The following is a 24,796-nucleotide window of genomic DNA, read 5'->3' as shown; positions in this document are numbered from 1 at the left end:
TTTTTAATATTAAGACTTTCAAATGTTGTAAAAATTCTGAATATATTAATTTCTAGTATTAAAGGTGGCAACAACTTATGTAATTGTGCTAATTCAGACTTGACTGCAGGTACAATGTAATTATATACAGTCAAAATCGAAATTATTTATGTCCCGGGCAAATTCTGACTTCTCACTCTCAGACGACGTGGTCAGAGGCCAAAAGTGACACCTGCCAGGTAAAAAAAATAATCCAAGAATCAACATCAAGGCCGTGCTGATGACACTGCACACCGCCGGCCTCCACAGACGCAGCCGTTGGACAGTCAGTCACAGTAAATGGTATTGTGAAAACCTTGCTGGTTGACTAATAGTAACTTTGTCAGTATTTGCCAGGGGAAATTATGAATAATTTCGAGCAGGACTATATACGTAATAAAGTTCTTGTATGTGCTTTTTACTTTAAGAGAAAAATCCATCATATCTAAATCTTTTATGACAAACATTTGCAGGTAATACAATGTCTAAGTGATGACTTGTAATAGGCATAGGCCTCTAAATTCATTGCGCGTTTGTTGCAGTGAAACTGCGAATGGCTTATTAAATCAGTTATGGTTCCTTCGCCAATAAACTCAACTCAGCTGAGCAGTGAGGTTTTATGGCTGACACGACACTGATCATAGCTGGAACACAGAGTTTCTGTTTCAACACAAATGATGAGCGATGGTGTGAACCATTACTCCACCTTGGTCTCCAGCAGAATTATAAAGATTGTAAATTAATGACCATTCGCCCTAAACCTGAACAAACAATGTACCAGCTGATCTACACAGGTCACTAATGTAAAATTGTGATAGTGGTGCAAAAGCAACCCAAAGAAAAATAAAAGCCTCATACTTTATATCGTGACCTTTGGAATCAACTCTGGGCGTTTAAATGAACTCCGATTTAGTGAGCCTGCATGACAGTTTATAGCACATTTCCAGTGGTTGACCTTAAACCATTTAAAAAAAAAAAAGCAACCTGAATGAACTGGGAACAGTCTGGGTAAAAGCAAACAGCTTTGAACAGTTTGTTTTGTTTTTTAAATGTTTTTATATTAGAAATATGTAAAATAGTTCTCACAGAAAACATAAACATGTTTCATCATCAAGAAACAGGAGTAAAACTTTAAGAAATCTGTCCAGGTTGCATTTAAATTAATGTTGCATATATACAGGAAAAGCAACGCAGTGAGATATAAATGTTGTAAGATACTTACAACATAGTCTTATTACAAAATCTGATCACATGTAACGTCCTCTGCTCAGTGGTTGGGTCACTATGAAGCATAATGATGAACAGATCAGGTAACATCCCAGCAGAAAAGCAGTCTGTCCTGTTCCTGCTAGGAGACGAGCATCTGGAGGAGTTTGGACACCACCACCACATTGAGGCTGTTTCCAAGAACTTTGTATTGCTGTTTATTGGAGAGTTGCTCCGGAAAGGCTGTACAATACATTGAAATAAATATTTAATTTTCGTATTGAGCAGATTTTATGAAAATTTAGAAAGAATGGCAAAGACCTAAAAGCTACTGTAATAATCAGGCTCTGAATACCTCAGAGCCATATAAGTGTGCTTTAACAAGAATTAATAGGAAATCTAAAAAAATAAATAAAGCGTTGACCTTTCAGGGGTCAACAGACGTTTGACTTACAGAAGCTTTGCGGGAAGCCCATGAGGTTGGCAACTTCTCTGGGAGTGAAGTAGCGGAGCTTTAATCTTGACAGCCGCTGGAGTTTCTCTTCCTCCGAGCACTGGTCCAGACCAGCAAACACATCCTGCAGCTGCACCACAAAACACACTACTGTAACACGTTCTGCTCAGACACCCGGTAGAAATCAGTCGGGCTGAGCTGGGACGCGTTAATCGTGGAATACATCGTGCAGTTCCTCTATTCTGAAGCTACAGGAACTAGGATGATACAGAGGAACCAAAACCCACCTCTGTTTGCATGCAGCACTGCAGGACGGAGCCAGTTCCCTCTACATATCGTCCATACCTGGAAAAAGCATGAATAATATATCATTTCAAGTGATGTAGTCATTAAAGAAGAATCTTAGACTCTGTAATTGATAGTTTAAAGTGTTTCTACACCGACCCTTTGGTAAAGCAGGTTGACCTTCTACACATGGGCTGAACAATGTCCAAGATCAGAGCATATCGCAGCAGTGTTTTAGGAGGAAGGAGATACTGCTCCATGGTTACTTCCATCTGCGGCTCCAAGAAGTCCTGGATCATCCTGACAGACTGAGCGCTGTTCTGCTTTATCTTTCTTTCGACCTCTGTCACCGTCTCTAGTTTATACAGGACGCGGCTGTCGTGCAGTTTCTTCTCTTGCTCACAGGTATGTGGGTGTGTCGAGCTCAAAACTGTGGGCTGCTCGTAGGAGTCGTTCTCAGCAGGATGTGGAAAGGCATCTAATATCTAAAATCAAACACTGAATCTGAAAACACACATACAAAAAAGAACTTTTCTGATAAAAGTAGACTCCTGTGAGGAAGCCTCACCTTCTGGCAGATGAAGCCTTCAGTGGAAATCTTTGCAATCAGAAAATAACGTAGTCTTGAATTTGGGATCCCAACCTGGATTCACAAAAAATTAAAGATATAAAAATATTATGTAATACTTTTGACTGTCACAGATAAATAGCTATAGCCTATAGGAGACTTTCTTACACTTATGGGTGAAACCATGACCTCCTCGAAAGTATAACCACATTCCTTTAGGGTCTTCACCAAACGTTCCCTAGATAGAAAAAGCAAGGAATTTTCTATTTAGAGTTAGACACAAATTTGTACAGCTGCACAATTTTGGCTCTGGACAACAATAAATCCGACATTAACCAACCTAGCCATCATTACAATAATCACTGTAGTGCAAAGAGCTGTTCTGCTTCACGGAGCATTAACGGATTCTCCCATCCACTTAACCACTGACCGTACGTGTCTACTGCCAGCGTTACTGCAGGCTGACATCGTGTCATTACCTGGCATGGGATCTCTCAAAGCCTTTCACATTCTCCAGCAGAATGAAGCGGGGTGGTTTAGACAGCCTGGCCACACATGAGAAGAAAGAATGAGAGAAACATATTCACCAATGGACCCGACATGTGGTTTGATGAGCAAATATTTTGTCATTAAGGTCAACCAAAAAGCTAAAAAAAAGCTAGGAACCTTGGCAGGATCTCCAGGATATAGAGGAAACTCTTGGTTCTAGAGTCCTGAATGTCCCCCTGAAGTCCTAATCTGCACAGAAAAAAAGACAAAAGCAACAGGTGGGGGGTTAAATGTTATATTTAAAGCAGAGCGGTAGACATATTTACTTTCTGAACAGGCCAGACTTTCATCGTTACTATTCAGTGTTACATCAAGCAACAGAGATGCACACATTTAGAAAATGTGAGCAAGATTTAGTTTGTCATTCAAGTCGTAGTTTTGCAAGCAATTTTACAATGTTACTGTGAAATTCCACTGTTCCACTGTTAATTCCACAAAGGTTTGTCTGTAATGTATTGAATCAAAGTGAATACAAAAAGGAAAACCCACCTGGTGAAAGGTTGGCAGGGAGGGCTCATCAAAATCATGTCAAAGGACAGTTTATTGAAGTCATCTAGTGAGATTCCCTAAAAACAAATCAATGTTATACATTAATGTTATAATAGCGCAGAACCTGTCTGTGTCTTAGAGGTTATTTCTAAAGGCTCTCACTTACCTCAATGGTCTTGCTCCAGAGGGGGGTCTCGGGGAAATTGTGCTTGTAGGTCTGATTGGCTGTGGTGTTTATGTCGATGGCAGCTACTACCTGGGCAGGTACGCCACTCGCTGAAAGAGAGGATCGGATGCAAGCCCGTGAAGGAAGACTAATAAACACGCTCCACATATGTAAAACAAGTCCACAGAACGTTTGTATATCTGTTTTTGACCTCTCAAAGCCACCGTAGGGTCAGTATCACGGTCCATTAACGCACATTAATTAATGCTGGTTCCCTAAACGATGGCACAGATTGTGTTTTTATTATAGGTTTGAGCTGCTGCTCTAAACGCTGTATTGCAGCAACCACGACTAGTTTAACTGGCGGTCACCAGTTAAACTAGTCGCTAGTGGTTGTGAAACACATGGGCTGGTGTTCTGCTACTATAGGTAACAACGTGGCACAGAGGGTAGAACCATCACTTTACTTTAAAGCAAGTCAACATGTGTTTACATCACTGCTTACTCACCCTTTAAAGCGTAGTGCATTCCTCCTATGCCACTGTAAAGCTCCAGCACCCTCAGGTTCTCCATGGCACACATGACGCGCAGCGACTCTTCGTCTCCACTGTTATGGCGGTGAACCACAGCGTTTGGTGCATTACCGCCACCGTCCGGCGAGGAGGGCCAATGCAACAGCACAACACACGTTATTATTTCACAGAATAGTGCAGAAATGTATATAACAGTGTGACGTAACTAACTGTTTCAATGACTCTTCTTGAGTCAATTGAGTCAACATATTTGCCTGTATTATGTGCTCTATTTTAACTAGGCTATGGTTACCTTTAATTTGAGTTTGGCTTGGAGGGATGAGAGTGCATGTGACCTTTGACCTATAGCTGTGAAAATTAAATTTGATGAAAGGTTGAATTTATTATTGTTTTGAGTTACCTCATGTAATGCTCAATATTATTGCTTCATATCTTTACTATCTGAACACCTTATTTTTAGCCTGGCCTCCTTCTTACTTTTTGTAAAGCAGCATAACCTTCTGACTACTTTTCCACCTGAGCATCAGAGCCACGGGTTCATCCTAATGCACATGCCCCATGCTAACTCCCAAGCAGACTCTATTACTATTGAAACGTCTACTCAACTTTTTGAATGACTAATGTTGGGGAAAACGTTGTTGGACATGTGCCACTAGATGCCAGCACTGCTACTATTTCAGTCTCCAGTACAGGACTGGTCCAAGGCATTTCAACTTAGCAGTGAGGTTTTATGGTTGAGACACTGGACAATACATATAATAGTGTGGTTTCTTTTCCTACTCTGAGGTGAAACTGGAACACTAACAAAGGTTACCGTAGTATATTATGAATGTGTATGAATCTTAATCTATTACCGTTCATGTGAGTATAGATTAAACTTCTTGGAGATTTCTCAGGCTTGGGCCACCTGATGCATGGCAGCAACTGATAGAATTTTAAAAACACATATTTAGACAATTAAACAGGTTATTTTAAACTTTCAATAATTTATCTACATATTTCTTTTTTATTTAGGTATATGTTTGTAGCACGAGAAAGAAAACATTACATCCCACTCATAGTAGTCATGCAAATCACAGCACCAAATGTAAGTCATATATGGTGATTTATTTATTTCAATATTCTATTTATTTTCAGAAAAGTTAAATTCTTTTTTACCTTAAAACCACAAACAGCAGAGAGCAAAGTGGATAAAATATTCGCTGCTTTGTTTTTTTTTTCTATTTGGGTTTTTTATTTGTCCTGTTGTCAGTCCTGAGGTTGGACTCGTTCAAGATGAACTGTTCGTCGTCCTGGAAGTAGACGAGAGCAGGTGGCAGCAGCAGCAGGGTGCAGAGGCAAAAGTCAAGAATCAAGATAAACACGTTCCATCTTCCCTATCAGTATCCCGAAGTCCAATCAATTTCATTGGGATTATGTCACCAAGATGTTGAAAAAACTTATGTTAACACCAACAGGCAGGTCCGTGCGGGACCGAACAAATAGAGGAGCGGCACACGATGATTTATTACTATACTGTATCGTCCAGCTGTCGCCATCCAGCTGTGTGCACGCGAGATTTAGGAGCTCGCGGAGGAGGGGCTGAGCGCATCTAGGAACAGGAAGTATCCTATTATGGAATGGAGGCTCTCGCATAAACTTCCGGTAGGGTGTGAGAGTGAGACGAAGTCTCTATCAAGAATTTTAAAAGCTGTTCGTTTTTTATCCTTTTTTGAGTCGGTAAGCTTTATTCTTCACTTCAGTTTCACGCGGCTTTAAATCCGCTGTGGCCTTTCATATCACGTGAGCGTATAACGACTTTAACTACGCGTTGCTTTTCTTGGTCCAGTGTTTTCAGGAAAGAAAAAATGTCCAAGTCCCTGAAGAAGATTGTGGAGGAGACTCGGGACAAGAGCCTGACAGAGGTGGAGATGTGCGACAGGGGCATTTCCAACATGTTGGACATCCCGGGACTGTGTGAGGATGCGTTATAACCCTTGAAGTACACGCTTTGTAGTAAATCATGGAGAAACAACTATCAGACAATACAAATGTACGAGACTCGCGTTGGTGGTAGTGATCAGTCCAGAAAGTAGTTTCTTTAAACTGGCATCAGATGTTTAAACACCAACATACTGGATCGTTCAAAAACACACAAAACAGCCCTTTGTACAAATAACTGGCGACGAATGAGTTCTGCATTTGAATTCTGTAACGTGTATTCGTTAATCGACTCATCTGTCACTGTTGCAGCCCTTTGCTGCAGTCACCTGCTTACACCCAGTGTTTATCTCAGGCTGATCTCAGTCTTCTGCCTGTGGGCGCTTCGATCATACAGCCAATTTTAGAGCAACATACTTGAAAATTAGATGTTCATGTAAATCTTATAAGAATCGAGTTTTTTGGTCATTTTGGTGTGAATTTAAATGGAAATCAACAGGTCAGTCTTGTTATTTAGAGGTGAATTTATTCACTTAGTGGACCAGAACTTTTTATTTAAACACACATTGTATTGTATTGTATATCTGTATATATATATATATACATTATATACATTTATACATTGTATATTGAACACTTGATCATCTAGAAAAAAAGTTTTAAGTTCAACACTAATTGAGTTTTTTGTAAATCTTCTTATCTTTATACTTTTGTGCTTCCAAAGATTTTCTTTCAAGTATATATTTAGAAAACAAAACGTACCAGATAGAACTCTACTAGTTGCAGGTGTGTTTGTACTAGTTTGTAGCAATAAGATGCATGAGTAAACAAACTACACTGTTGACTTGATGTCCCCTGTCGTTGCAGTCACTCTGTCTAACATCACTCAGCTGGTCCTCAGCCACAACAAGCTGACAGGTAAGCGACTCCTTCTGTCCTCTGGTCTCTCCCAGACACCAGCTGTCACACAGTAGTGAGAGGAGGCTTCGGAAATGGCCACAAGATGTGACACATACTGACATGTACATGTCGTTTTAATTTATCACTTTGGTTTCTATAAAAGGTATATATTGGCGTCCTTGTACTGGTTTTCACTGGAGATTTTCATTAAGAGGTCAAGTGTGTAAAAACTTAATACTAGTAACTAGTTGTGAGAAGATTTATTTATTATTTATTTATATTTATTATTGTTATTTATTATCACACCCCTACTGGCTTTAGTTCTGCATGAACATTTAAATGTGATCACTGAGCCGACCGCTCTGGCACGAAACTACAAAATTGAACCTGGTCCTACAGCCGTGTCAAATGCGTAGAAGTAGTTGTAAGATTTTGTCAGTGGGTATTAAAAAGACGCTGTGAGGTCTGTTGGCATTTTGGCAACCTGAAATTCATGGAACTGTCACTCAACCTGCACCTGGATTGAATTTCATGACTTGTGCGCCTCACCTCATAAGCACAGCTCCTCACGTTGTCCTCCTGCAGGGCTGGTTTAACACTGAGCGTCTGAGAATCACAGAAAGCCTGGCCCCCAGAGACGACGTGTCTCCAACATGATGCGGTCATATCCAATCAGTATCGTCACTGTATTGAATTATTTTATAATGCTATCTTTAAGTGATTCAATTTTCTATTTAAACCCCTAAAAATGTCCTATATCAAACCCTTCTGTAGCTTTCAACTGCCCTTTGGTCTTGTTCAGTGAACAGAGCTGTAATTTGGAGCTAGTTCATGTGATACATAGCCGTGTATATATATTTGGCAGAGCGTCTGCGGCTTTGGAGCCTGTGGTTACCAGCCGGCATTTTATGGTGTCAAGATAGTTTTCAGTAAGTGCAACCGAATAAGGGATCCCCGCTGGGACACTCGTCATGGTCCCTATTGCTTTATCAGTGTCCACCTTTCCATAAGCTGCTCAACCATTTAGAATCTCATGACAGATGTTTTACTCCAGTGAGTTACATTAAGATAATAAAGTCACAACATTTAATAGTTACTAATTGTTTTTTTATGTTTTTTTGCAAAATTAAAAATGCATGTGTTGCAGTGGAGATCCTCTGAATCAGCTGCCTGTGGTGTTTAACACCAGCAGAGGCCACCACAGATTCATCAGAACACTCACTAAAGCTGTGACTTGATACGGGTGTTTGATAACATGATATCTGTACCATTAGAATGTTAAATATGAAGCTTAATGTTTATAAAATCGAAATGCATTTATGAGCTGACATGTTTTACCATTTTAAAATGATCAATTAGGCAAATTCATCTAAACAGTGTCTTGTCAAACCTTGCTTTTTTTATTTAAACCTACAATAACTCATTTTGATTTCTATTTATTATCAGTAGAGGAAAGCACCGTTTTCTTTCCGCGATAGATTCACCTTCTGATACATTTTCTTATCTGCTGCTGTAGATGACAAGATTACAATCATCTCACTCTACCGTGTTATTTATAGTCCAGATCAGACAGCAAAGAGGATAACATAATTGGCATAATTAAACACCTGCAGGCGCTCTAAAGGTACGCGCTGCAACTTCAGAACTTGTAAGAAAACTCCCCGTTGTCCCACTCTGCACGCGGCATGTGAACGCAGCACGAGGTTGCACCGTGAGTTTTAGTCTCTCCCTCCTTCTTATCCAATATCAAATACAGTCACGTGGCTGAAATGATGCTGCGTCTGTGTGAAAGTGTTGGCAGTAACACACAGCATCTGACAAGACCATATGGAAATCAATAGTTTTTATTGTATGGGTGACCTTGTACAGTACGTTGTGTCCACTTGAATGGGAGGTTGTGTTGTTCCATTGACCGAGCGCTGGTCAGTGGCCTAGAGAGAGAAAGAGAGAGAGAGAGAGAGAGAGAGAGAGTGCAAGACTACCTTAATAAAATAGATTTCTGACAATGGGACCTTTTAAATCAGCAGCTGTGGAAAGATGGGGCCTTCACCAGCTCTCAGACGCAGACTAGACAACCTCTGTACATTCCATTAACACCCAGAAGTGACTGATGTTTACAGTAGAATATTGTATTGTACCAACTAGTTGCTGATAGCTAGTTTTCCTGCTTAATGCGACTGAGCAGCAGATGTTGAATTGAATTCTTCTCCCTGCACCTGTCCTGTCTTTTTATTGGTCAATATACTGTAAACGCGTGTTAAACAGTGAGCACCTTTAGCTTACTGTGCAGTCAAAGTGATGCTGTGTAATAGCTGTTATAGGAGCTGCTATATTTTAATGCAAGAGCCTGTTCTTCTCACATCATTCACAGCTGACGTTATATAAGTGAAACTGGAAGTAACTACTATATAAGTGCGTTTTGTGGCTCGGCAGGTCACTCACTCACATGGCCTTGGGTGCTCCAGCAGAGCACAGTGGGAAGGCTTTGACAGCTGTCACTCTAACATCAGGATTTATAGTTGATCGGCTACTTCATAATCAACATGTCAGGACTCTCCTGCCACTGGACATCAGTGACTTTAATTTCATGGTGTAGATCAGGGTTTATGGGCGATGGTTTGTTAAATATACTGTGTGGCTGAAGTTTAGGCCTACCCTGAAGTAGTCATTAAAAAAAGTCTTCACTTTTACTTAAAAGCAGCTATAAAAAATTATGTGAAAAATGATTCGGCTGTGATTGACAGGTGTCAGAACGCTTTCTGTGATTGGCACCGTGCCCGTCCTGACCCCTGACGACCAGAAGGTGTTAATGTTATGACTAATTGGTGTAAATCTGATAGAGGATGTGTTTGCAACACCGACCTGCGGGTCTATCAAGTTTTATCATGTTCCCAGTGTGAGCCTATTTGGTTAGAAAAGATGTAAATGTTTTAAACAAACAAAAGAATCTGAATTAAAACCAGTTAGTTAACATGTGGACAATTAATCTTACTTTAATCTGGTGAAACGTACAAACATCCCTCTTTTTCGCTGCACTCTTTTCTGCTTGTTTTCTAATCGGCTGCCTGAGATGATGAGATTACACACGTCTCAGTCTGCCTCAAGACCTTTCTCCTTTCCTTTTCTGTGAGTGCACTTAGTGTTTTTCCTCACACCTTCGCTCAGTCTTGAGCTGTTGGATATGAACCATGGCTTCTAATGAACACGTGGAGCTCTGTTAATCCTCTGCCGATATAATCAAAAGCTGTTGGTTCATTATCACTCTGCTGTACTTTAGGATCTTCTATACATGCGGTTGAAAAAGTAGTTCTCTTTCCTTTGTCAGAGTTGTGCCCGTTACTTGACGAGAGACAGCCTGTTCTCATCCGATCTCTCTCTCTCCTCCTGGGCCTCATCACTAACCGTCTCTTCCATTCATCAGCTCTTCACACACAAAGGTGGAGAGTGAGTTTTTACTGTGTATGCGCGTGTGTCCGCAGACGGCAGCTGCGCTACGCTCTCTCATACAATTCTCTCGGCACACGGCCTGTCCACCAAATGTCAGATTCTGAAATATATGAAATAATTAACAAAACAGATAAAGAACACCGACCCACACACGCACACAACCCCAGCAGAAATACGCACACACGCAGAGATTCAACTGATAACACATCAGTGTGCCCAGACCTCACCCCTCCAACACTCATCCTCTTGGCAGCATTCAGGTCAGGGGCTGGTTAGTTTACTTTGCTCCTCTTCCTCCCTCTGTTTCCTCCAGCTCTCGCCGCTTCCATTGATCAGCCTATAATCCGATAAACTTCCTGCTCTTTGTTACCCTTCCATTTATCTGCGTCCGACTCTGTGGTCGCGGATCACGGGGGAATAAAACCGATGGCGCTGAGGGGAGAAATTACAAATATGTGTGCTGTTTAAATGTCAGCGTGCAGGAGCAGGGCCAACACAGCAGGTCCGTCAGAGCCCTGCAGCTAATGGCGACGGGCCGGTTGTCGGGAGCCGGGGCTGCTGATGAGTGTTAACCACACTCGGCGTGATGCATTAGGAAGCTACGAACGTCCTGGACAGGTGCTCTTACGCATGTGTGATACGCTTGTCACTCCTCTGCCGTCTTGTGTCTTTTTCCAGCTGTGCCTGCGAACATCTCTGAGCTGAAAAACCTGGAGGTTCTGAACATGTTCAACAACCAGATTGAAGAGCTGCCCACGCAGATCAGCAGCCTCCAGAAGCTCAAACACCTCAACCTCGGGTATGTGTGCGCACGCACGCACGCACGCACGCACGCACGCACGCACGGACGCACGCACGCACACACACACACACACACACACACACACACACACACACACACTAATTCTCAGTGGGTTTGTATTGAAACACTACACTTGATAGTTAAGTTGCCTTTGTTTGCTTGGTGCTGCCCTAAGGCCAGACATGTCTGTTCGTCTGTTTTCTTCACACACATACACTTCAAGTTCTGTCTTGGTCTCTAGATTCCTTTTTCCAAGTCTGCATCGAGACCTAAATCATCCCCTCAGGCTGTTCCACCTCGGATTTGGTTACAGAAGTCATTTTGAACCTTTCTGCGTCTCTGCTTGAATTGGTTAATTAGACTGGCAGGATTTCAACCAACAGAGATTTTCCTAACGTTAATGTTGTCATTCATGATGTGTGTACGACACAGACGCTCTAGACTGATCCCACCTTGCAATGGTGTGCGTGTCCGGCCAGTGAGGGAGGATTGGTTTCTCACTTGCTGGCCGGAAATGCTCTAAGTGTGTTTAGACACGAGTGCAGGCGCCCACAGCCAGTGTGTCAGTGACAGCAGGATTAGCAGGCGAGCCCTGGTGTGTATTGATCCACAGGCAAACATCATCGGGATAGTGTAAGCCGCGTACTGCTATTCAGGCTGTGCATTCCCCTCTCCCTGGGCGTTTATTTTAGTTTGGACTGTGTTTGTCAGTTTGAACATGTTTAGGAGTTTAATTTCATTTTCTCAAACACACTTAATAGAATTGAAATAGAATAGTTGTCCCCATGACCTGTCAGTTGCATGAATATGGAGGTATATGTACATGAACTCAGCTGATAGCAATAAATCTGCCCCAATACTTACTGATATGGGGATACGATTATTTCAAAATAACGGTGGGTTTAAAGTAAAAGTTCTAATTGACAACTTTTGCCCAATAGAACCAGTGTTTTATAGTGTCACGAACTGGTGACACCAAGATTAATGTCTACTGTTATAGACAGGACGAAAGTGTGGAGGAGGAAGTGAAGTGTTCAGGTGTCAAACTGCAGCCTGAACTTTTATGGCTGCTTCTGCGACGGACTGACTACTTCTAATGGACGATTGCAGACAGACGACCAACAGGCGAGCGTTTCGTCAGCGAGCCTGTGTGTGTAATCTGTGTTTGCTGTGTGTTTGTGAGACCAGTATGAACCGTTTGAGCACTTTGCCCAGAGGATTTGGTTCCTTGCCAGCGCTGGAAGTGTTGGACCTTACCTACAACAACCTGAACCAGAACTCCCTGCCTGGCAACTTCTTCTATCTGAGTAAGTGCACACTGAAATAAAGCAAACATTAATTAAAATATTAAACACAGGCTTTAAGCTAAATGTATGTATGTAAAATAATTACGGTTGATGACTAATCATTTCCTATTTCTTTTACACATCCAAAAAATTCTATTTTTAATTTTTCTGTTCCTGTTTGTACAAACTGAATGTGTTTGGTAAGAATAATGAGAGGTACTAATGTACCATTATGAGACGAAAACATCTCTCTACACACTTTTCCTGGAACTCAGGTACTAAAGTAACATGTTTTATGTAGAGGTAATTTTAACTCTGTGGTGTAAACAAATGTCCATTAGCCTTGTTCTGCACTGTGTCATCCTCTATGTAGTGGAAGTCCCAGAAGAAGACTTCAGTAACCAGCTGTGTGCTCCTAGGTCGGATTAACAGTTAATGATGTGTTGATCGACAAATACAATCAGTAAACTCAGCTCAGTCTTAACTCATTTAAACCTCAAATTAAATCTCCCAACGATCAGGTCCCACATTTGTACCAGTTGCTGTAGTTAGTTTCAATTTTATCTGCTTCATCTTCGCTAACATTAGCACTTTTGTAGTAGATGTCTGCCTCTGTTCATTAAAATGAACTTAAACCCATCTCAGCTGTGTGACTTAAACCCACTGACACAGTGAAGCAGGTGACCTTGGGGAAGCCACTTCTGTAATTGTGCAGCCATGCGTGGCAGCCAGAGGCTTCAGAGCAGACGGTGGGTCAGGAGGAGAGCTGCCCGCTCCCCACGGATCCATGTCTCTCCTTAGTATGCAGATCGGGCTCGTTGTACAGTTACTACGAAAGATCAAGGTATCGGAGAGTTAGTGTTTCCATTCCCTTACAGATCGGTCAAGATTTGCAGAACCCAAAACGTAGCGCATGTCAAGTAAAAAACGCTCTCAGAGGCTCCGGTGTATTGTCTTAAGTATCACATCAGTAATATTTTGGCTACTCGGTAGTCTGAGTCAGGCTAATTAGCACAATTACCTGATAATAATCTGACAGTGGCATCCGAGGTGAGGGGTCAGCGAGCTGGATGCTGGAGGCGGAGGGGCCACGGCTCCGGCTACATTAGCTTGTTAGTCATGTACTGTACAGTGTATTATGGATTTCACATTAAAAGATGAATAGGACTCAGCAGATATGGCTTTTGGCTTTATGCAGTAGCAGTTACATACTTTTTCCCGTCCCCACAGAGCAGGAAGATGTTTTCACTCTGTGTTCCAAAAGCCGCTGGTGTTTGGCAGCCAAGCCAAAAATTGTAGAAAAAGGTGTTCAGTTTGTATTTATGGTGCTACACGGGGGCTATCGATTAGGCGGGCATTCCAGACTGAAATAATGTGGACTCTGACCCAATAGCTGGGTCTCACGTTCCTGAAAGATCCTTACTGTAAACGATGTACAACTCAGTGGACCCGTGTTTTGCAGCCACTCTCCGTGCTCTCTACCTGAGCGACAACGACTTCGAGGCGCTGCCCGCCGACATCGGGAAGCTGACCAAGCTGCAAATAGTAAGTGACTCAGACGCTCTGGAAGGAGCCCAGCGGTCAGTGAAGTAGGTAGAAACTAAACTGACACAAGAACTGTGATTCTTACTTATTAGTGACATGTTTATTGTAACTTATTAATCTGATGTAGTGTTTTAAGTGCGTCCTGTTTTTGTCTTCTCTTCCTTCTGTTCAGCTGAGTCTGAGAGATAATGATCTCATCTCGTTGCCTAAAGACATTGGGGAGTTGGGTCAACTGAAGGAGCTTCACATCCAGGGCAATAGGCTTACTGTCCTGCCCCCTGAACTTGGTACCGACCCCCCCCCCCCTCCACCATTGGTATATCACACGTTAATGGTGCGATTGGTTTATGCTTGTGCATCTCTCTTTGTAGGTAATCTGGATTTGACTGGTCCAAAACAGGTGTTTAAGGCAGAGAATAATCCCTGGGTCACCCCCATCGCTGACCAGTTCCAACTGGGTGTCTCCCATGTTTTCGAATATGTCCGCTCAGAGACCTACAAGTAGTAAGTACCAATACCCAGCCACATATCCCTGCACATATGCAGTTGGGTCCAATTTAAACACCAATGATGACAACATCTTATCTCCAGTCTTGGGGGCTCATACATGTTACAAATGGCCCAGTATGACTTTTATGGCATGTGCTCAAGCAGTTATAAGACCAAGTCCTGGAGGTATTGCAATTATGGCTAAAAAATATACTGAAACCATCAGAAATAGCAAAAACGTCTGGAAAATCATGGTTCAGAGCAAAGCAGATGAACTCTGTAACATGGTGGAGGCAGTTGGGGCCTGGGCTGGGATATGAGCAAGGTTTAGTCAGCATGCAGCTGGTCGTGAATAGCCTACGATAGTAAATGAACGAGGGGGAAAGGAAAGCGACTGTAAGCAGGGTTCTCTCTGGTGACGAAGCGAAGCCTGGACTGTACTGTGAAAGAGAAGCCCTCGATTAATTCTTTGTTCCAGCCAGAAGGAGATGGAGCAAATCCTTTATGTGAATTCTTCAAACTGCAGCTCTGGGGCATTGTCTGGAACTGATCCTTACACTGTGTGACAGTGTGGGAGGGAGGCCACAAGATGTTATGAGATGCTACGTTTGCATACTTTTTGTGAGCTGAGTGAGTGAGTGAGTGAGTGAGTGAGTGAGTGAGTGAGTGAGTGAGTGAGTGAGTGAGGGAGGGAGGAATTGTGACAATAATGTAATAATAAATAGTTGTAGATTATACAATTATGCTGAAATAATCCTTCTGCCAAGACCACATGATAATGATCATAAACAGTCTGAGAATCTTCTGAGTGTCCTCCCTCCATTACTGGAACTCCCCACACTGTAAATGAAACTGTAACGTCCAGTTTGCATTTTGAGGGGAGAAAAAATTCTATTTATGGATCTTTGACAAGCAGATCAAACCGGCCACTGGCCCGGGTCTGTCATGCAGGATGATGGAGAGCTCAGCTGCTCGGATGATAGACCGCCACGCTACCTCTGTGATCAATCACTGCCAATGGGGAAGCAACACGTGCCTTTATCTATAGCTCTGCTGCCAATAGAACATGGGAAAACTCCCATTCAGCTGGGCAGACTTTGAAAGAGAGTCCCGCTCCATTTTTTTTCAAGGTCTTGCCACTTACTGTACCTACAGTATTCAGACCAAGGTGGTTGACACATGTTATGTTGCTGAGGTTGTTTGGCATTTCAGGCTTATTATTATGAAGGTCACAAGTTAAAGCAGACACGTGAACCAGGCTTAGTTGGCTGTGGACTGATGAACCATGAGCGGTCCGGTCTTTCTTCACGTGTGGCTATTTTGAGTGGGTTCACTCTGACGTGTTGACCATCACAGTGACGACACACCCGCAGTCTGTGAGAACATGTGAGAGTGAGAAAGATGAGGCTCCATGTGACGAAGTGCAACAGTGAAAGACACACACACACACACACACACACACACACACACACACACACACACACACACACACACACACACACACACACACACACACACTGTCTGTCTGTAGGCAGGCAGGTGTTAAACAATTTCTCAAAGAGACCGTTATGTCTTCACAGCTTCATTTACACCTGACTAAACGTCCTTCACCTTCCACCTCTGTCAACACACTCGCACACATCTGTCTGCACCTCCGTTTTCTAATTTAATCGCTTAAACCCCAAAATATGAAAGTGAGAGTAGTAATAAAACTGCTCACTTCAAGTTCTCTAGGCTTGAAATGGAATTTACTGGGACTAGACTGTAGCACACCTTCCAGGAAAAGGGATGCTACCTGTTAGTGATGAAATTAAAACAATCATACAAATGATTATGTTTTAAATATACCAACCACTTAGTTACCCTTTAATATACAGATGTAGTAGTATTACCCTGGAGTGCTTTGACCCCAGGTCATGAACAAAGTAAAAAGACAGACTTTAGTGATGAAGCGTAAGTTAATGTGCTGCTCAGAATGGCCTTTTATTGCCCACGGATGCAATGTGAAGACTAAACTACAGGGTAAAGAGAGAGAACAAGAAAGTGGCATAAAAAGAACAAGAGAAAAGGGGGTTGTTACCTGTCATTCATGTTTCATCAGCCATCTTGTTACCCTGACAGGTGAGAGCTGCTTTATTATGTAGCTCATGACACGTAACAGTCTGCAGTGAGACGTCCTTCTCTTCCTCCACCAAAGACCACTGAATTGTATTCATTCAACACAATAGAAGAACATTAACACTGAGGACACACTCGGATTAAAACTGCTTAACAGCGTGGGTTATTTTAGCCTCGTTCTGGGAGAGGCAGGCCGTTGGATGATTAGTGATGAAGTGCCACAGTCAGAGAACAGGGCGCCCTGTTGTGCTTGAGTTCATTGGCCGCTGGAGGAGAACGTGATCATGTTGAATTTAAAGCAGAGCTCAAGTTGACCAATAACGTCCTTTCCAGTTGACTAATGCCCAACTAGAAAGTAGGAAATCGTTCTGGCGTCTTTCTGCAGATCTAATTACCCTCACAGCAATGTTACAACCCCCCCCCTCTTTTTTCTTGCATTAAATGTCACTCTCACCCGTTTCTGCTCGACCAGGCCTGATTCGTTCCGCTGGCGTGCAGTCTTTTCTTCTCACTTACTGTCTAATTATATTCGTGCATTAATGCCTAACAGAGACAACTGCTCCGGGTCCCTGCAGTGAGGAGGCCTCAGACTTGGACGACTGATATTGCAACCTCTGTCTCAGGCCGAGCACCCATACCCCCCCCCCCCCCCCCCCCATCTCCCAACACTTGTCTGCACTAGCTGCTCTGCTCGGTTCTGGAACACGAGCCAGAGCAGCTGCTGAGGAAATATTAAACCCTTTAGATTTTCTATAAGAACTACATGTAAATGACTCTTACTGTTTCTAACCTGTTTCTATCTCTAATATGGTGTGATCATAACTAACATTTGGCCATGAATAAGAAGCATCATTACTTTTACTTGCTGAAAAGGTGTAAAAGGGCAGTGAAGGTGTCTATGCTACGTTTTTAGCTCTGATGGAGGAAAACTGCCCATGATCTGAAGTGAATTAGTTCATCAGAAAAAAATGTGTGATCTCATGCCTCTTTCTATATTCACTCTCTTCAAGCAGCATACCTGAGGCATGCAGACATGTACAGTATGTGTGCAGGTGGTGGTGGCACTGGAGTGACTGAAGTTTCCAGCCTCCTGTGAACCGTTCAGTTTGTTACCTTTGTTACTTTTTCTATACACGCCCCCTAAAATGTGATTCTGGTTGACACTGTTTATTTTCCTTTCCACCGTCATCACCTCTGAAACTGGAACTGCAAACTGGAGGGGGGTAGACTGAGGGTTTGACCAGAACGCAGGGAGTCCAGGATCAGCCTCTCAAAGTGCTGTGAGAGGTCAGAGCCACGAGTCTGTAGTCGTTGATCTGGGATGTTATTCACTGGAACAATGCATGACTTTTTCCACCCAAGAGGAACACCCTCCAGCTGCGGGACCAGGTTGAAGATGTGTTGGAGGACACCACAAAGCTGGGGAGCGCAGACTTTCAGGACCTTTGCTGGGGATGTGATGGGGGGCCTGACGTGAGCAGCGGGAGGGTTCAGATCCCAACCTGGAATCTATTAAAAAGTGATTAAGTTTGTTAGTGACCCCTCAGTCACCTGGCTGCTGGACCTAGCCAGTAATAGTCCTCATGCCCATAATTCCATAATTTTGACTGACAGCACTCACTGGACACAAAAAGGAGGACTATAATGAGAAATTCACTAATTATATTTCAGTTCATTAAGGATTCACCTAGGTTTGTTTTGGAGAGCTGCATCCAGTCATACTGCTATGAATTTAGCGTCTATAGGCTCAAAAAGTTTGACGCCAGCAGGCTTTGCTGATCGCACCCAAACCCAACTTTACTGTAAATGCTGCGTATATTCTAATACGCCACCGCAGCGCAAACAATTCCTTCACGATTAAAGAGTAATGAACGGGCCGTATTCAATCACTGTCAAGTGGCACAAAAGGACGAATAATAATTAGCCAATCACCAAAGACATATTTCAAACATCAGCACGTACTGATCGCGGCCAATTGATTATCACATCAATAACTGCCTTCGCGCCTGGTTAGAAATGCGTGATGGCCTTCTGCTGTCTCAGCGTGGACAGACACATTAATACATCGTGCAGGTATAACTAGCGGCACTGGGCCCATTCTGTGCTGTGGGCGCCTCCAGAGCCTCTAATCTCTTTGCAATGTGATCAGCGCTTGACGCGAATCGAGGCGTTTAATGGCCGAGGCTGAACCGAAACCCAGACAGCCTGCGAGGTTAAATGCTGTGGAGGGCTGCACCTTGAGTGTGGTTAATTGAGGTTGAGGATATTTGTGTTGACTTGAGTTATGAATAAAGTAGTGCTCACCTCTCCCCACACATCCTCTGGCACCGGTGGGTCAGCAGAAAATGTAACTATCTAATGATAAGGGCAAAGAGCTTCGCCACCATTGGCTAAAAGCCTCAGTTGTTTGTCATGAATCCTAATTAGGATCTCCCCCTCCTCCTTTTCTATCTTAACTACTCGTTCTTTCCTCCGTCTGCTTCCTACTAATGCGTCTCAGCCTGTAAAGGAAGGCACTAAATTGCATGGCATCTCTGATGAAGACTGGGCGGTTGCGAAAGGGAAGGACCCCCTCAGATCAATGGCCTTTGGCCTCGCTGCACATTTATCACACACGCGCGCTCACACATACATATTTCCTCCACACACATACACACATGGTTAAAGCGAAGCCAAATACCAATTCCTACACACACAGAACTTTGCTGTGATTAATTAAGCCGTGAGGAATAGCAGAGCTCTATAAAGACATCATCAGGAATCTGAATCCATTTGCCTCTTTTTCTTTTGCATTTAATTGGCTCTAACAGTTCATCACTGCACTTGGACACACACATACACACTCTTAAAAGAAATGGCAAATCTTTATGTTGATCTGTAGCGAGAACTGCTTAGATCAAAGTGCAATGAAACTGCTTTAGTTGGTTTTCTTGCAGTACGTTTGAAACAGGTAGGAGATCTCACTTATTCTAAGATATGTGCATGTGTAGAGACATATAAAGTATTAGACTAAACTGTGGGTCTGTATTGAGCCAATTTACCTACTTTGCAACTTTGTGTGATAATCTGAAAATCAAAACATTTCTGTGGTGTCAAGATGAGCAAGTGGTAGAAGTAGACTGTGAGGAACGTACTACTGTACATATGATGCATGTCCTGCTCTCACACAGTACACAGACAATATATAAAATGATATATAATATCATGGATTCAATAAATCAAAGCATTTCTTCATGTGGATCCAAGTCTTTGCCTAAAAGGTAAATTTGACATAAACTACAAAGACAACGAATAGCAACAGGCTCCAATCCGATCAATGAAGCACTCATTCACACTGAGATCAGTGGTTGGAATTTTGCTGTCCTCTTGTTATGACTGATTGGTCATGTTCATGTAGTTGGTTGCAAGTTGTATTGTTTGTTTATGCTAAAGGCAAAATGAGTTTTTGCTGCGTATTTCAAATATTTTGACACAATTAGGGCCTTTTGCAAACAAAGCGTGTCATTATAACATTGGAACTGCTGTTTAGACCTGTGTGAACAGTTAAGACAATGTATTGTTTCATTGGACTTAGTATAATATCAGTCTATATTGTTTTCGAGGCAACTCCGCCATCAATTAGACTGAATTATTCTCTCTCTTCATATTGATTTGACTTTGCTTCTGTGACACACTGTCTGATTCCCCCCCACCCCCCCAGCCCTCTCTCTACACATCCTTCTCTCCTCCACTCATCCATCAGTGATGGGATCCCACAATTATGCTAACACTAGCTTGTTATGACAGCACCAAGTGGGCTGCGCTGGCCACTTATTGACTAAATGAATAATCTAGCTTTTCATAAAAGGAGCTCACGCCATCATTCACCACGGCTCCGGTTTCCTCCAGCACCTCCGCTCGCTGTCCCTTTAGTGGCCACGCACAGCTGTAACAGTTCAACATGCTGTGTATCAATAACCCATAAACAAGGCTGCGATATGAGTGCGTCTTTACACACTTTTGCCCATTATTTCCTATGCACATGAATTGAGTTGGATTTAAGCAGTTGGATGTCAGGAGACACGGTGGAGGAACCAGACAGGGGTTTGGTCTCGCTGTGGTGTCTCTGGGCTTCTCGTGCTTGATGAGGTGGACTGGGTGTCAGCGCTGACAGTTACAGTGTTAACATGACTAACAGCGTGTCTTCGGTGTAGCAGCAGCTTCAGCGTCCAGTCGTATTCACTGTTCCCTGTAGCTCGTTGAATACTGGAACTCGCTGGGATTGTGTACAGTACGGGAGGTAAAAAAAAATAGCTCTCAGCTGGTTGTGGAGAAACTTTAACATCAGCTGATTGTCAGCGTGTGAATACAGCTACACGATTTAACTGTAAAGCCCCAAACATGGTCGATTTCAACAGGAGACATACTGCGTGCTAGCTCCACTCGCCGTGTCTATATACAGAGGCATGTTTCTGATAGTTTGTCATCCCTTCATTCAGACAGGAATACAATTGAAAACGGTTGAGTGAAATTGATTTTCATTTTTTTTCTGCTGTGCAGCGAGTCGACACCCTCTCGTGTTACCAGGATTGGTGGGAGGCTCTGAAGCCGTTGTGTGGTAAAACAAGAGGAGATCCACTCAGTAACTACACAACAGACAAATTAACATCATGTTTTGTCTGGGTTTTAATACAACCATTCAGCCGTCCGCCCTGTTGTAGTTGACACACACAGTTGACAGCTGTGCTACGACATTTCTGGTTCCTGCTGATCAAAAAGCGTCACACATAACAGTAATGAACTCGTTTAGCTCTGCTGTGCTGGGACAACATGTCGCGCACCTCTACTGCTTTCCGGCGAAGCCCTGCTAATTGTTAATGCTGGCGCACTAACAGTGTGACAAGCGTTCCCATGTTAGCGGGGCTATGGGAAAGAAACAGAGTTCATTAGTGGCCGCGGTCAGCTTTTCAAAGGTGAACGATTTCTGCAGGAGCAAAGGAGGAAACCGCCGCCCATGAAGCAGGAGCTCATGTTTATATGGAGCGATGCTGCCTCTTATCTGTGATTCTCAATTCCTCTCTTTGTTTCTGTTCCCTGCCACGCGCCGGCTATGGTTTGATGGGCAGCACATATTAGGAGTTTTGGCAGCATTTAATTCCCAGTAGAGCGTGTTGACATGGGATACAGGCAAAGGGAAGACAGGGAAATACGAGACACTTCAGACACAGACAGATAGTTTTATGACTGTGGCTCTTTATATATTTTACTGACTGTGTGTGTGTGTGTGTGTGTGTGTGTGTGTGTGTGTGTGTGTGTGTGTGTGTGTGCGCGCGTGTGTGTGTGCGCGTGTGTGTGTGTGTGTGTGCGCGTGTGCGCGCGTGTGTGTGCGCGCGCGCGTGTGTGTGTGTTATTCCACCACAAGCGATCCCAATATTCCGGTCAAAGACATGTGTTAGCTTACACAGTCACTCATGTAGTAACGGGACGTGCGAGCAGCGCAGACGCTCCCCAGTTTTCAGTTCAGGCCAGAAGAGGAAAAACAAGATGACAATTATCTATAAAACAGGCTGCAGGCAGGAACACGGAGAGGCCGAGCTGTAGAAAAGGTCTTTTCCAGTCCACTGAGCTCTCTGGCTTCTGTGCGAACAAAGAGACACCCATGGGAGAGGAAAAGTGGAGACCAGACAGAGACGGGGTGGTGGAGTGGGTGGTGGTGTGGGGGGGTCTGGGCGGTGGGCTGCGGATGAGGACACTTTTTCATGCGTCCATTCCTCAGCGGCAGCGGACGCTAATAAGTGGAGCAAAGTGAAGGGTGGGCATTTTGGCCGAGCTGGAGATCACTCACACACAGCCACCGGTTTGCTGAGGAGGGAGCTCATAAATACCGCGAGACCGCGGGGATGTTTGAGTTTGGCTTCAGCAGAGCCGTGTTTACTCAGAGCCTCTCCTCTCCTCTCCTTCCTCCGCAGCCTCTACGGCAGACACATGCAGGCCAACCCGGAGCCGCCCAAGAAGAGCAACGACAAGAGCAAGAAGATAAGCCGCAAGCCGCTGGCCGCCAAGAACAAGTGAAGAGCCGAGAGCTGCGGCTCAGCACCCAACGCTGCATGTGCCTCCTCCTCCTCTTTTATCACAGCCTTTTATATTACATTGAACTATATGCTTGTTTTCACATGCAGTGTTAAATACTGCTTGGACTGAATCCCTGTGTACAGGTGGAACTCTACCCCGTTGGCTTCCTCGGTGCTACACGCGAGTGGAGGTAGAGGTTGATGTTGGTGAGAGACGGGAAGTTCAAAATCTTGCTCCCACACTCGTGTCCATTAAGTAAGGGGCTATTTTTACAACCCCCAAACACCAAACACACATCTCTGGCATTTATTCTATGGTTTTCATAAATGTAAACATCACTCAGCTGAGAACTGGGTGGCGGAATGTCGGTGCCGGGGCTGTTTCTAACAGTGTTTTTCGTCGCCAGTCGAACATAAAATTTCTTCAGAGCGATTATTTAACCTGAAGTTGTTACTATTAACTGTAGGGTGTGAGGCGGCGGGCGCAGCCACGGCTGCCACGCGTTCATTCCACAGGTCCCGGCGCATCAGGAGACACATTTCAGCCATCGTGCCATTCGTGTTTAATTCCTTAAGTTATTTTTTTAAATCTTATTGTTCTGTCTGTCACATTTCAGCCTATCGCAAGATGCCTTTATCACAGCCCAGTATTGTGCATTGTGCATATATATATACGTATTTAAATAAAACCTGCACAGTCGACACACATGCTGCCTGGAAATGTCTTTCTTTTAATACTGTATTAAATTTCCCAAATATTGAGAATCGCTTTTGAACAAAACGTGTTGTACATCAAATACGCAGCTATTACTCTTGGAAAACAAACACAATTGGTGTCTGTGTGTTAAAATACCATTTTTGTCCCAATTAGCATCTGATGTGAAGGTCGTCAGCTGCACGTTGTTCTACTGAAGTGTCCCTCCATTAATCCACGTCAACTCTGACCTCCATTGTCCCTCGACAGCAGCCACACGAACCTCCTCACGCTGATGGACACAAACCGTTTGGCTGGAGTGTGCCGATGAACCGACACGCATGGATCAGCGGGCTTTTTGTGCGTGAAGCTGGTTAGTGCGGTTTTAATCAGCAGAGGTGCAGGTGCAGAGGGCAGGGCTTCCTAAAACGAAGCACTCGCTGCGATAGCTTTAGTTTAGGACCGTCATCCATCTCAGAGTCTGAGGTAACGGCGCCCTGACTCATCCCTTCGGTCCTGTTTCAGAGCAGCGGCTGAGGTTTTGGGCTCTGCCATGAAACAAATGCTGGTCATGTGCGTGAAACCACAGACGGTCGGTGAACTATCACCTCCACCCTGAAGCTCGGGTTAATAGTCATCGCTCTCCTCCTCTGTGTTTTTCTATTCTCTCCCCTCTGAGTGGATGTTGTTCCTGTTTTGTTCCCATTTCATCTCAATTCATCTCACATTTTTTTCCAAGGACACAATGAGTCCCAGGCTAACTAAAGCCCATTGATTTTCATGAGGTGATTTATAGGTGGCGTGTGTGTGTTGGGGCAGGCTTTACCGTGTGAGGGAGGCTGAACTGTGCCACTTTAATGAGTGTGGTTACTCCGAGCAGAGAGCAAAGCAAGTTGGGCTTCTCATGCACAACCACAGCGTTACAACAATAATAATGTTAACAGATGAATCATTTGTATTAAAACATTTAATTCAAATTTCATGTGCTGCTTGGCATCACTGTAGATATGGTTTAAAATGATGTTTATTCAAGTTTATTACTTAATTATTTTTATCACAATTAACAGAAACAACCAAACCTGGAAGCAAATATGAAATAAATGTGGTAAATATGCAAACAGTGGCTCATACATAGAGATTAGAGGACCACTAATGGAGACATGGGCACATTTACACTTATCACATCCAACAATGAGTATAACTACAGTAACAACACAATTTCTTTCGTCCAGTTTTATGCGTGCGACCTCTGAGGACAGTGTCACTGCCCAGTTTGA

General features: G+C 43.4%; 2 protein-coding genes across 2 annotated transcripts; one reads left to right on the top strand and one right to left on the bottom strand.

Moving 5' to 3' along the window:
* Window positions 1-1,050: 1,050 nt before the first annotated feature.
* Window positions 1,051-4,389, bottom strand: trdmt1 (tRNA aspartic acid methyltransferase 1). Its single transcript, XM_029147312.3, has 11 exons — window positions 4,245-4,389; window positions 3,736-3,845; window positions 3,570-3,646; window positions 3,198-3,269; window positions 3,011-3,076; window positions 2,700-2,769; window positions 2,532-2,606; window positions 2,123-2,448; window positions 1,966-2,023; window positions 1,679-1,808; window positions 1,051-1,467 (listed from the first exon to the last, which is right to left on the bottom strand). Exons 1-11 carry the CDS (start codon window positions 4,315-4,317, stop codon window positions 1,367-1,369), a joined length of 1,158 nt encoding a protein of 385 aa, XP_029003145.1. The 5' UTR covers window positions 4,318-4,389; the 3' UTR covers window positions 1,051-1,366.
* A 1,443-nt stretch (window positions 4,390-5,832) lies between these two features.
* rsu1 (Ras suppressor protein 1) lies at window positions 5,833-23,533 on the top strand. Its single transcript, XM_029147313.3, has 9 exons — window positions 5,833-5,987; window positions 6,097-6,224; window positions 7,056-7,106; window positions 11,214-11,334; window positions 12,526-12,644; window positions 14,086-14,168; window positions 14,341-14,455; window positions 14,540-14,672; window positions 22,724-23,533. The coding sequence occupies exons 2-9, from the start codon at window positions 6,116-6,118 to the stop codon at window positions 22,824-22,826; spliced, it is 834 nt and encodes a 277-aa protein (XP_029003146.1). The 5' UTR covers window positions 5,833-5,987; window positions 6,097-6,115; the 3' UTR covers window positions 22,827-23,533.
* Window positions 23,534-24,796: the final 1,263 nt, after the last annotated feature.

This window comes from Betta splendens, chromosome 4 (genome assembly GCF_900634795.4).
Source record: "Betta splendens chromosome 4, fBetSpl5.4, whole genome shotgun sequence".
Classification (NCBI taxonomy): Eukaryota; Metazoa; Chordata; class Actinopteri; order Anabantiformes; family Osphronemidae; genus Betta; species Betta splendens.
Note: the sequence above shows the minus strand (reverse complement) of the source record. Positions and strands in the feature narration are given on the sequence as shown.

What these genes read in the sequence shown, in the direction of transcription:
- trdmt1 (XM_029147312.3), bottom strand. Translation starts at nt 4,317, where the DNA reads ATGTGTGCCATGGAGAACCTGAGGGTGCTGGAGCTTTACAGTGGCATA. An exon ending in CCCTGCCAACCTTTCACCAG is followed by an intron (nt 3,270 to 3,569) that starts GTGGGTTTTCCT and finishes TTTTCTGTGCAG; the next exon opens with ATTAGGACTTCAGGGGGACA. An exon ending in AGTGCTGCATGCAAACAGAG is followed by an intron (nt 1,809 to 1,965) that starts GTGGGTTTTGGT and finishes TTTGTGGTGCAG; the next exon opens with CTGCAGGATGTGTTTGCTGG.
- rsu1 (XM_029147313.3), top strand. Translation starts at nt 6,116, where the DNA reads ATGTCCAAGTCCCTGAAGAAGATTGTGGAGGAGACTCGGGACAAGAGC. An exon ending in CTCAAACACCTCAACCTCGG is followed by an intron (nt 11,335 to 12,525) that starts GTATGTGTGCGC and finishes TTGTGAGACCAG; the next exon opens with TATGAACCGTTTGAGCACTT. An exon ending in AGCTGACCAAGCTGCAAATA is followed by an intron (nt 14,169 to 14,340) that starts GTAAGTGACTCA and finishes CCTTCTGTTCAG; the next exon opens with CTGAGTCTGAGAGATAATGA.